This window comes from Talpa occidentalis, unplaced genomic scaffold (genome assembly GCF_014898055.3).
Source record: "Talpa occidentalis isolate TD23 unplaced genomic scaffold, MPIMG_talOcc4v2.1 talOcc4.3, whole genome shotgun sequence".
Lineage (NCBI taxonomy): Eukaryota > Metazoa > Chordata > Mammalia > Eulipotyphla > Talpidae > Talpa > Talpa occidentalis.
Window position 1 is genome coordinate 99,982,686 of NW_023603184.1, and position 13,471 is coordinate 99,996,156.

General features: G+C 37.2%; 1 protein-coding gene across 1 annotated transcript in view; it reads left to right on the plus strand.

Annotated features, from left to right (window-relative positions):
* The window catches only part of CERS6 (ceramide synthase 6), a 258,158-nt gene that overhangs the window by 59,246 nt on the left and 185,441 nt on the right, over nt 1-13,471 (plus strand). The window contains exon 2 of the mRNA XM_037523469.2: nt 11,618-11,723. Coding sequence (XP_037379366.1) covers nt 11,618-11,723 — 106 coding nt within the window. The remainder of the gene's footprint in view (nt 1-11,617; nt 11,724-13,471) is intronic.

Sequence of the window (13,471 nt, forward strand, 5' to 3'; positions counted from 1 at the left end):
TTTTGCCTTTTCTGTTACTAAGAAGTAGGCTAAGGGGGTACTGTTGAAAATAATAGCTAACATTTTATGGAATGTATGTGTGCATGTGTGTGTGTGTATGCATTTGCTGTACACTGCTGTGTGTTTTACATGCATCACTCATTAAGCCTGAATAACAACTGAATATTAATTGTCTCGTTTTATAAATAAATAACCAAGGCACAGAAAGGGCACTTTGTTATTGATAAGTTGGGAGGCAGTGTGCCCACTCTGTCCTGGCACTCTTAGTGTCAATAACTGGCCTCCAAAAATAGTTCTGCGGTTGTGCAAGGTTGTCATTTGAGAGAGATGAATGACAGATGCCCAGACCCCATTCAGCTTATCAAACTGTAGGCCCATGGGGCTGGAAATGCGCAGAGAGGTCTTTACCTGACTAGTACAAAGATGTTATGAGCCATGTACTGAATTGAATGCTTTGTGTGGATTATCTCACTTAATCTCTGCATCCCCGTGTCTCCACCCATTATGTTTTGCAGATACCAGTGCTTCCTACACAGTCAAAGAACTCTGTATGGCTTTCTCTTTGAGAAATTTAGGTCCCATGAATCACTGTAAGCTTATCTGTGAACACCACCTCCTTACTTTGGTTTATCTATCGAAAGATGCGTGCAGGTGCCAACTTCTTGGACAAATTAAAGCAACTAGGTCAACTAAGTCAGAATATATAACTTTAAAATAGGCTGCTAATAATGTAAAAGCATGACTTATATTGTCCTAAACTTGTGTTTTCTACATTTTGGGGGTTAATACATTTATTGATTTATGCATCCAATAAATACTTCATGTATTATATTTTTTCTTCTTGAGGACTGGGCACTATTAGGGAATGAGCATTCAATAAACAACAAAACTGTTGCTACCCTAAAGATACTCCTGTTCAAATAAAGGAAAAAACAAAAGGAAATAGAACTCATTTATTTGTTTATTGTTATAAACTTAAGGCTTATATTGGGCACTAAAAGTAGGAAGCACTCAAATGTATTAGAACAGAGGACAGAAGCTTCTCATGTATTTTCAGTCAAGTCAGAGTTACCTAGCTAAACTAAAGACTAGGAATTTCCAGTGCAGAAGTCACTTATTTAAATTTGCTCTGATTGCCTCATAGAATCTTGTTAAACCACTCTCTCCAAAGGTAGTCTTAGAGAGAGCTAAACATGGAATTGCCTTTTACATTTTAACGTTCTCTTGAATGTTTCTAAGAAAAAAGATTAAAAGCTCACATCACAAGAAAAAAATTATTTTGGGGGCAGTGTATTTATATGGGGTGATTATATCACATTGTAGAAAGATACCGAAAACTAACATAATACTATTATATGGTAATTATACCTGAATTTAAAAAATAGAAACAGGGCCTCCCTGGTGGTCTAGGGGCTAAATATCAGCGGTATCATCACTATGAACTGAGTTCCAATCCTGGACTGGGAGCTAACCCATATGGCACAGCAGGCCTCTCCTGTCTCTCTTGCTGCTCCCCTTAGCAGTGTGTTTCAGTAAATTTGCCTGTTCTGCTCCTCACTCTGTCCCTAGTGACTCCTCTCACCTCCCACATGTCTGGCCTACACCCCAGTTCTGTATGCATAAAAAAAAACACTCGTTAAAATAAAAAATATATATCCACTTAAAGCATGTAAACGTTATTTACCTTTAAAATGAGTACAATGGATGCATGTCCTAAATCATGTAGTGTTGTAAACCAATGTGAATTCAGTAAAAACAAAACAAACAAAATAAATATATCAAAGAATAAGTGTAGAAAAGCGTACACTTGGTACTGTATGTGAACATGGGTTCGTTTCAGTTCAAGAACAGATTGCTTCTTGCTAAGGTGAAAGAAAGATTTGAACTTAAACAGTGAACTTCATGTAGTATATACACATGTAACTTCTCAGTAATGTCCACCTGAAACTTACATAATGCTATAATATGAAGGTAGTTCAATAAAAAATAGATTTTTAAAAATAAGCCATATAAATCTGGAGCGATACCAGATATATTGCTCTAGTATTATAATAATCAGAATCAGTAAAAAAATATATAAAGCATACAAATTTGAATAATACAGAAAGGTATAAAATACAAACTAATCTTTACCCTACAAGACTATCACCATTAAGAATTTCTCACTTCTTCCTGATAAAAATGTTTTTCAAAAATACAAACAGGATATTATAGTTGTTCTGTATCTTGCATTGTACGTTTACGATTATGTCTTGAAGGCAAAACAAATTACCTCATTTCAACAACTTTATAGAAATCCTTTTTGAAAAATTGTTATTGTTGTTGAAGTACCATTATTTTACAACCTCACTAGTTTTGACAGTACAGGGTTCCCCCTTGCTCCCCTCTCCTCCCCCCCGCCCTGGGTGTAGTTACAGTTGCCCTCCCACCACCAAAGCACGCCTGGTCCTCCATTACAGTCCTTTGTGTGCTTCCCCCCAACCTCTTGGTTTCACCCTTTTCCCCTCATCTCCCCCCTGAAGATCTGTGGTTTTCAAGGGTTGATTTTAAAGTTTATCTGGTCCTTTTTTTTGGTTTATCTATATTCCACATATAAGTGACACTATCTGGGATTTATTGTTGCTCTTCTGGCATATTTCACTTCCAGGTGTAAGCCCTTCCAAGTATGTCTATGTTGCTGCAAATGGCATAAGTTTATCTGTTTTGATTGCTGAGTAGTATGCCATTGTGTGTATATACCACATCTTCTTAATTCACTCATCTCTTTGGGGGCATTTAGTTTTTTTTTCCATATCTTGGCTGTTGTAAATAGTGCTGCTATACATGGGTTCCATCCCCAGCCAGCCAGGGAGGTGACCCACAGAGCACAGCAGACCTCTCCTGGCTCCCCCGCTGCTCCCCTCTGCAGTGTATTTCAGTCACTTGGTCTGTTCTGTTCCCCGCTCTGTCTCTGGTGAATCCTCTCGTACAACCCATCCCCCACCCCTGCGTCTCTGGCCTGCACCCCAGCTCTTGTATGCATGAATAAATAAAATCTTTAAAACAAAATAGTGCTGCTATAAACATAGAGTGTAGGTTTTCTTTTAAATTAGTGTTTTTTGTATTTTTATGTAGATACCTAAAATTGGAATTGCTGGGTCATATGGTTGATACATTTTCAGTCTTTTGAGACACCTCCATACTTGCTTTCCATAAGGGTTAAGCCAATCTACAGTCCCACCAACAGTGCTAGAAGGTTCATTTTTCTCACACCCATTGCCAGCACTTGTTTCTGGTCTTTTTGATATGGGCCATTTTCACTGGTGTGAGCCGATATCTCATTGTGGCTTTGATTTGCATTTCTCATTGTAAGTGAAGATGAACACTTTTTCATGTGCCTATGGGCCATCTGTATGTCTCTCTGGAAAAGTGCCTATTTAGCAACTCTGCCATTTTTTGGTTGAGTTGTTTGTTTTGTTTTCATTAACTTGTATAAGCTCTTTGAAGATCTTTGATACCAGCCCCTTATTAGATGTTTGGTATTCAAATATTTTCTTCCATTAAGTAGGGCATCTCTTCATCTTAGTTACAGACTCACTGTGCAGAAGGTTTCTAGTTTGATATAGTCCCAGTTGTCTATATTCTTTTGTTTTCCTTGCTGCTGGGGATGAATCTGTAAAGATATCTCTGTTTTATGTCTTGGAGTGTTTTGCCTATGTTTTCTTCTGTGTATTTTATGGTTACAGATCTTGCATCCATGTCTTTGATCCATTTTGAGATGATTTTCATATATGTATGGTGTGAAATAGCAGTGTAGTTTGATTCTTTTGCATATGGCATTTCAGTTTTGCCAATACCATTTATTGAGGAGACTTTTCTTGTTTGAATGTATTTTTTGCTCCTTTGTTGTAAATAAGCTGTCTGTATATGTGTGGTTTTATTTCTGGGTTCTCAATTCAATTCCATTGGCCCATGTGTCTGTTTTTGTGCCGGTACCACGCTGTTTATAGAACTATGCATTTATAGTTATGAGGCAACCAAGAAGGGAGAGGAAGGGGAAGGGGGTAGAGATAGGGGAAAACAGTAGGGAGAAGAACACAAGGGGATATTTAAAAAAAAAAAATATATATATATATATTACATCATTGTTCCTTTTTGTACAATGCTTGATTTCTCATCTCAGGTGTAGTCCCCTAAAATTGCCACCACCAAGTCACCTGTGAACCATCACCGCATTCTCTTGTGCTCTTTTCCCCCTGTTTTAATTCCTCCCACTTCCCCTCCCCAGCTGAATGTCTCCAATTTATAGTTGCCTGCTAGTTTTGTCTTTTTTTTTTCCTGATCCCTTATTTGATTTTCCTATATTACTCCTATAAGTGAAACTATGTGATTTTTTTTTCCTTCTGACTTACTTCACTGAGCATAATCCACAGGGGATATGTTGATGGAATATGGGTGTTTTGGTAGTGGGAGAGCTATGATGACCACATCTTAGGGGAGAACTCATATATTGTCCAAAAATTAACAATGATAGAAGAAAAAAGTACTACATTAAGAAAATATTATGACTTTATAGTATAGTTTGAAGTCTGGAAGTTTAGTACCTCATTTCCCTCCCAACCCCCTTTTTGTCAGGAACTCTTTGACTATTCAGGATCTTTTGATTATATATGAATTTTAGTAATCTTTGTTCCATTTCTTTGAAGAATGTCATTGAAATTTTTATTGGGATTGCACTGAATCTGTAAATTGATTTGGGTTGGATATACATTTGCAATGTTGATTCTTCCAACCCAGGAGCAGGTGATAGCTTTCTATTTCTTTTGTCTCCCTCTGTTTTCTTTAACAAGATCTTACAATTTGCCTTGTATGGGTCCTGATGGAGTTCTGTGGAAGTACTGGTAGTCAACCAGTGAATGGAATTAGTTACCTCTCCCCATTCCTTTTGTCTTGAATGTTCACTTTTCCACACTTAGGTTTCCTTTGAGCAGTCTAGAGTAGGACATATGTTATTTAAAGATTTCATCTATTATTAATTGACTTTGATTAATTTCAAAGATCTTTCAAGTACTTTTGTATTTGTCAGCATGTTCACCATTTCCTATGTTCTCCATTCATTCCTGAAGTTTCCTTCAGGTTTTACTTCCTTTCAACCTAAAGAACTTTCTGTAGTATTCTTGTAGTAGCGAGTCTGGTGGTAGGCAAATTCCTTTAGTTTTCTTTCTTTGAAGGATAATTTTACTGGAAATAGAATTTGGGGATGACAGGTTTTTGTTTTTGTTCCAGCACCTTAAAAGTGGTGTTTGACTGTCATTGAACCTCCGTGAAGTCTGGTGAGATGTCCATTGTCCTTCAAGTTATTGTTCCCTGCATAATGTGTCATTTTTGTTCTGTGACCTTCAGTATTTTCTCTCATTCGTTTTCATCAGTTTGACTATAATTTCTCAGTGTTTTCCTCTTTTCAAACTTAAGTCTTTGTAAGATTCTTGAGCTTCTTAAATCTTAATGTTTATGCCCTTTACAGACTAGGGAAGTTGTAGGCTATCATTTCCTTGAATACTTATTCTCCAGTCTGTCTCTCTTTCTTGTGAATCTCCAATTACTCATATGTTAGCCTTTTAAAAATTGTTCTATAAGTCCTCAAAGTCTGTTTATTTCTTTTTCTTTTTCTCTGGCATGTGGTTTAAATATTTTGCTATTTTTGTTTACCTGTTTTCAACTTTACTGAATGTCTTGGCTTGTCTTTTCCTCTAATTTCTTTTTTCACTCCATCAGTTTATTAGCTTTTATCCTGGATACTATGAAAGTTGTAGAGAGTCTGGATATTTTTTACATTGTTCTGAAAAAGGGTTGATGTTTTGTGTTAGTTCGCGATTTACTTAGATTCAGATAGTAGCTTTTCATGCCTGCAGTGGGCAGTAGCCTGAGTCTCATTTTGGTTCAGTAAATCTTAACTCCTACCTGCTTTTAGCTTACCTCGTAAATACCTGGTTGGGAATTCAGCTAGAATCATACCTAATTTACACAATGATGCTATGCTTTGGCATCTCTGACTCTCCCTGTCATGTTTGATTACTCCGTGATTTCCCCAGGCTCCTTCCCTGCTTTTCATAGCTAGAAAGAGAATGTGTTTTCCTATCAAAATTTATCTGCTGCCGTGATTGTCTGTTCTCAGAGAAGAGCTGCAAAATAAATATATAAATAAGCAAACAGACATGCAGCTTACTCTCCGCTGGTTTCCTGCTCCAACTTTTGACTCGTCTCCAAAGTCTACTTGCTTTATTCAGCCTCAAAGCCCTGAGGTAGTTTTGTGGAATAGGTATGGTGTGCAGTGTTTTTAAAGATGAAAAGTCATTTTATTCAGAGCTCTTTCCTCTACATAGAAACCAGAACGCCCCTTTCAGTTGTTGTTTTTTTTTTTTTAATTAAAATCTTTATTAAGGTTCACATGCAGTTGTAGGAAATAATACATTGGGAGCTGATGCAACCTTTACATAGTTTCCTCTTAAGGTAACACATAGCAAAACTGTAGTGTACTAGCATAGTGGGGATATTGACATTGATATAATCCATTGAATTTATTCAGATTTCCTCACTTTGTGTGTCTGTCTGCCTGTCTGTCTATGTCTGTGTGTATGGTTTAACCTGTGTTGGTTTGGGTATCCACCACCAGAGCCTTTCAATTATTTTTGAAGAATGTGTGAAACGCTGTAGTTAGAAAGAACTAAATTTCTCTGGCCATGCTCCCCTCTGAAGGTGATGACACAGTGGTTAAGTAGTTAAAACAATATACTCTGAATATTCATTTTTAAACGGATCTCCTTTTCATGCTTGAGTGCAAGAATCACTATATCTCTTGTGTATGTCTCTAGCCACACATCAGCTAGAGCATTACCTCAGGGTTCTGTGCAGAGAGGAGCAGTTCTTGTCTAAGATGCACGTACACATTGTGGACTAGATTTGAAAAGTAGGAATCTTAGGTATTTTCTCTGCTTTTTTAACTGAGATGAGTTTTTCAAAGCTTGTACCCTTATTATATTTACTTTCAAATGATATAATACATAAAAGCACTTCATAGACATTTGATGTTTAGAAGATGGTGTTGCTGCCTTTGATAAAAAAAAAAGTAATTAGGTGAGCATTTGCTGGTCAGGGTAGCCATCAAATTTGAAAATCCATCTTTCTTTCAGCTATTGTATTTGTAGGTACTCTCCCACTCCATCTGTTTCTCCCTTTGCCTCTCTATTTTAAGATAACCCTTGTGAAAGCCAGCTTTTGTGAATTTACTTTTGTGAGAGTCAGCACTGAAAACAATAAATCCAGCTTTTTTCTCATGGACCATGACAGTAAGTGATAAAACTTACAGTAGTTGTGTCATGAGTTTTATTTAGTATTTAATATTCTCTCTGAAAAACTTAATGCCAGTTGATTCACAGATTCTTTGGTGAATAAACACAAATAAAGCTCCACATTTTCATATAATCAGGGATACTGTTAGGAAGACAAAAGTTGTACCTTCTTCTCTCAGGATTTTAAATTAATATTTTATGCCAATCTTAAGAAACATTTTAAATCTTGGAAATAAGTGCTGGGTGAGTCAAAAAGAACACCTGGTGGAGGCTTGGCAGAGCCTGTGCAAGGGCTCTGTGGGGGCAGCTTTGACCTCACAGGGACAATGGGAAGTGCAGGGATGGCTTCTGGTATTAGGGTCGTCAGTTGCTTTCAGTTAGTCCCAAATGAGGACCCTGTGGGTGTTCAAGGCAGTTCAAGCTGTTCAAGGCAGCTTATCTTCTACACGGCTCATACCTTTTTAAGATAGTTAGGGCCCCTAGCATTGTATTTCAACTGATTTGTTCATTCATCCGTTAAATATTCATTGAGTGCCCACAGAATACCAAGCATATTTTTAAAAATTATTCTATGACATATAGTGACTTATTTGAAAGAATTTAAGTGACTTGATATATTGTACATACCCACCATTGGTTATTTAAATTGTAATGGGCTTCAGCCTTTAAACTGAGTTAAATCCTGTTAAATTCACGAATCATACATATAACTGCTTTCCTCCCCCACCCCTTCCTTCTCAGAATTTGGTGCCTAACTTGGCCAGTAAATCAGGATGGGGAGCTGATGATGACATTCTTCCCAGGAAAGAAATGCTATCTTCTGGCATATTTCTTCTTCTGGCATGTTTCTTCCTGGGAAAGGAATATGACCTTCCTGTGGAGTCAGAGGCTACTGACCTCTCTGGACCTCTCTGCAGATACAGGGTGATGATAATTCTGGCTTATTACAGAGCAAGGAGCAAATCAGCTTGTATGCTAGACTTTGGAGATGCAGACTTTGGGTAAGGCTGCTTCTGCCCTTGCAGAGGGGAGACACACACACACACACACACACACACACACACACACACGAGGAACATAATATGATCATACCAAGTGTGGGCACAGCACCCTAGGGGGCCGTAGGGATGGGCAGGAGAGTTGGAAAGATTTGGGCTCTTTGAGAAGGCCAGTTGTGAGAGCGCAGACCCTAGTGCATTGTTGAACTCTGTGGAGTACTCTAGACCTAGAGCTTAATGGCAAGGGTCATTACAATTTATTGGCCAAAAAGGGACACTTTTTTATTGATGTAGCAAAATCTTAAACAGGGCCACTTTTTTCAGCAAAGATGGTGCAAATAATAATGCTGGTACAGCCAAGCTGTGAGGGTAAATTTGGGCAAGTGGTCACTATTCCTGATGACCCTTTTCTGTTTCAGTGTCTGCCTTGATTTCTGGTCTTTTCTTATTTTCTTGGTAACTTTAGAAGTTGTTGAATGCATGTGGCTTGGCATAGTGTAGCTGAAGCTGAGTGGGTTGCTGATTCCTAGAAAGTCATGGGGTGTAAATGCTATGGTATCAAACCATGTACATTGCTCAGATCAAAGAGAGCATGTGAAATTATGTTTTCACATATACACATGTTTCTATACCCAAAAGTTATAAAATAGTAAATATTACTATAATTTTTGCATATGAAGAGATTGAGGCATAGAGGAATGAATGCCTGCCGCTAGTGCCTTTACGACTGTACAACATAGCAGAAGAGATATATTTTCACCTTATCCTTTGGACAGTAATTTTAAAAAATCTCCTTAAAGAGCATCATATTCATTTGATAATTTCGATTTGATAAGTCTGGTGATTAAGAGCTGTGCCTTCTTCCAAATGCTATTGCATTGGTTTTTGAAATTTAGAGGAGAGTTTTTAAAAAAAGTGTCATGGCGCTAAAAAAGAAGAGAGAGGTACAAAATGCATTGTGTCACAGGTACTAAAAGGGCCTTTTCAATGCTTTTATACATTACTAGAGGATGATCGCAGCAGTGAGGAAGTTGATTTTGAAGAGATTCTGTTGAGTAGATTTCTTGACTCTCAACACTGTTCAGGCATTGTGCACGACACGGGAGAAGGTCTTTTAACTCTCAACAGCTCTCTGAATATTGGTAGCAGCAGTGAAAATGTATTTACTGAAGATAGTCACTTCATCAAATTTCTTGGCCCTTTCCTTTGTACACACAGGCATTGCCGTGGCCTGTACACAGAAGAAATGGTCCTCTGCATTCAGGCTCTTGACATGTTAGTAGAAAGAATATACTGGACAAGGAAGATGCCACAAGGATGATGATGACAAATTCCAATAGGGATTTTGAACACAGAGTTGCCAACAGCATGGGAATATGGAATATGAGGGAGGACTGAGAGGAATTCTGTAAGGAGGAGTAGAAGGAAATCCTTACAAGAGTTGATTCTGGTCTTCACATCAAATTAGTTTTGTTGTCTTACCTTTTTTTATTTTTATATTTTCACATTTGCTAGACCTCATATATTTTTACACCCCCACATTACACCTTATGATGAAGAAGCAAATAACCACAAAACAGGAAATTTTGTCAATTCTGGAATCCCTTCTGTGACCATTTCCTGTCAACTTTTATTTCTTTTGCTACTAGCTTCAACCATAGCTCCATGATTACTGTTTACACTGAAGACCCAGAGTTGATAGGAAAAATTGCACTTCTCTTTAAGAAGTTAGGGGCATGGAGTAATTATGTCTTAGATGATCTTATATTAACAAAAATAAAAATGTGCAATGCAAAGGTTCTGCAAAGACTTTGGTTTTTAGATTTATATCCTGTGAAAGGATGGCTCTTTTTTCTTCTTAACTTTGTCCTTGAGAGCCCAGTGATCTATAAGTATTTTAGAACATTCCTGTATACATCTGTTCTGGTTTAGGTTTTCATGTTCACTTCTGTTTTCCTATTTCAATAAATTCCTTCTCTATTACTTGAAATAATATCAAGTGGTGTATATGGTACCATGTATGTGAATTTCATTACTTCCACTTAAAAAAAATTCTTAGTCTACTATTCTTCAGTGTCATCAACTCTTACTTAAGAATCTTCATTTAAGGTTTACCCATTATCTGTTTTGTACACTTGCCAGTTGTGGCCTTTGGCCACTATGAAATACACTTGGGTAATACTTTAACATAATATTAAATTACTTTGTGTTAGTAGAAAATGTTAAATGTCACTACTGGAAAGTAACATTACAGAACCGTATTTCTGAACAGTTAGTCTAAAGCAACTCATAAAGCTGCAAATGCTTTTACTTTAAAAAATGTTTCCGAGACGTCACCCTACTTTGGGGGCCCCATGCCCTCTGCTTGACTCTTTTAATCCTTTAGTCACACATCAAACGTGATCAGAAATGAAGCTGCGTCTTTCCATTCTTCTTGGCATACTCATTTGCTTAGGATAAAAATAGTGCAGCTGATGCTGATAAACAGTTCAGACTCTTCAACTTACCATTTGACATCCTTCATTACTCCTTATGAGAAAGAAGCAAATAACCACAAAGAGAATTTTAAGGAGCCATAAGAGATTGGGGACAAATATAGCATACTTTGATTATAGAGACAAAGTGGCCAATTTTATGACTAGGGATCATTTATGTTTTACTAATCAGATGCTTGGTAAAACACTTTTTCACAGTAAAAATATAACATGACTATGGCAAGTCAGGTGTCCATAAATTTATAAATTATATCATTTAAAGTCATGGTTTATTTTATTTTTACATCTCACTTACGATCTTTTATTTCTCATTCTATAGTCTTTGTATCTGATGAGGCTTATTAGGGCTTGATGAACAGGAGTTTCAGACGTTTTAAAATGATTTTTTTTTCTCTTACTGCTGGAGTACTAGGGTAAAAGAGGAGAGGGGAAGAAAGTTAAATTTGGTATGTGTAATTGTGACATTAAAACGGCTATAGAGGGCTTCCCTGGTGGCGCAAGGGGTTAAGCACTGCAGTATGAAGCAGTGCACAGCCTCTACAGCATGAGTTCTATCCCTGGCTGGCCAGGGAGCAACCAACATGGCGCAGCAGACCTCTCCTGCCACTTCCGCTGCTCCCCTCAGCCGTGTATTTCAGTTAGTCTGCCTGTTCTGTTCCCCGTCTGTCTCTGGTGATCCTCTCACCCCCTTATCTCTGGCCTGTACCCCAGCTCTTGTATGCATAAATAAATAAATCTTAAAAAAAAAACAGCTATAGAAAGAGTAACTTCTAATTTTTATTTTATTTTTTTTTAGATTTGTAGCCAAACCATGTGCCATAGCTCTCAGCATTCAGGCCAATGGACCACAGATTGCCCAGCCAAATGCCATTCTGGAAAAGGTCTTCACTGCCATTACAAAGGTATGATTTTCCTTCTCTGAAATATGAATTGTCATGAACATCATTCTCAGTCTGATTCATCCAGTCCCTTCTCTCTGGGGTTTGAGAATCAGCTTTTGCCCACAAAGTGTGCTTTTTGCTGCAAAGAGTGCTCTTAGAAACCAAGCTCACAAGCGTTATGATCGGACCAAAATGAATGGAAGCTGAATAAATGTGGGCATGTTTGAGACACATTTGTTTACTTTGAAGTGGATTTTAGAAACTTGTGTGTGAAAAAGAGTCTAGGCTACTTAGTGATTCTTCTGATGCTGTGTCTCTTTTTACTCACAATATGTGAGACAGTCCATGTAAGGGTTGGACGGGACATTGGAGAGGAGATTTGGTAGATGTAAGAGATATAATTTCTTTGTAACAAAAACATGCCAGTTTGCTTATAGTATTGCCCATGTGTTCTCATAGTTGTGATACCTAGGCAAATGTGAATGGAAAAGGGGAATAATTGAAGGAGGGAAGTTACAACATGAAAAAATGAAGATAGTTTGGATACTTCGAAGTTACAGCTTCATTATGGAGAAAATGGGAGAGGAGATAATCTCTCTGGAGAGTGTAAAAATCCAAAGTAGAAGTAGAAAGAGAAGAGCAGGGGAGGGGAAGGAGAAGAGAGAAGAAAAAGTGAGATTTTCTGCCCCCTGTAGCCTTCACCCTCAGGGAGAAGAAGAAAAAGAGTCAGAAACCCTTACTCTAAGGCTCTAAGAAAATAAAGCAAAACACAGCATCCAGATATCTTATTATTCTTATAGATCTTTTTTGACTGTTGTGTGGACAAAGAAGGAGAGGAAAATGGCACTCTATGAGAAGTAATGTGTGTTTTTATGTTAAACGGTTCATTTTCCCTCTTTTATTTTTCTGGGAGATTACTCAGGCATCTAAGATGTGACTTGACAGTGTTAAGTAAATTTGAGTCCATTTTTGGTAATGGTGTTGCTAGCTATTTGTATTTTTCGTCTCTTGTTTTAAAATTGTTAACTCAAATATTCAAACATTTTTATTTGTTTTATGGTCGTTTCTCTAGGGTTTCCCCCTCTATCCTTTTAAAAATAGCATTTTTTTCCTGGAGAAGTGTTAGAAAGTATCAGGTGTTTTTTATAGCTCTGCTAGGAAAAAAAGAATGAGTGGAATTTTAGGAAAAGTTTTTGCAGTTTGGTGGGATGATTGTAGATTTCCAAATTCCAGCCTGAAGGGACACATATCCTGTGGCATTTAAAGGAAGAAAATATTAAGGAAAGAAACTTAGACTTTTACTTAACATGTGAATTTACTGCAGCAAAACACCTTTTCCTCTGTTTAAACAAAAGATGTATAAGGTATTATCTGGTTCAGTTTTTCATGTGATTATAACATATTTCTATTTACCTTATGACCTATTCTAAATGCACTCAACATACAATATTCTAGATGGATAATAAAATGACTTTCCTGGCCAACTGTTATGCCTCCCTTTAGAAATTCTGCTATGGACATTTTATTTTCCTTGCCTTATGTTTATTGCCTTTTAGTTGCTAAAGAACTTTCCTTTGTAAAGCTAATAAACAGAATTTTGCAACCAGGTGGGCACTCATGGGAATATTTGCTTCCAGCTAATTTTAAAGAGCATATTCTACTAGTTTCCAAGGTGATTCCTTTGCAAGTTTTTATATGATTAGAGCAGAAGGTTCATGTTTTAATTATAAATGCAGCAAAAGTTGGAACTCTTTTTCCTTCAGTTCTTT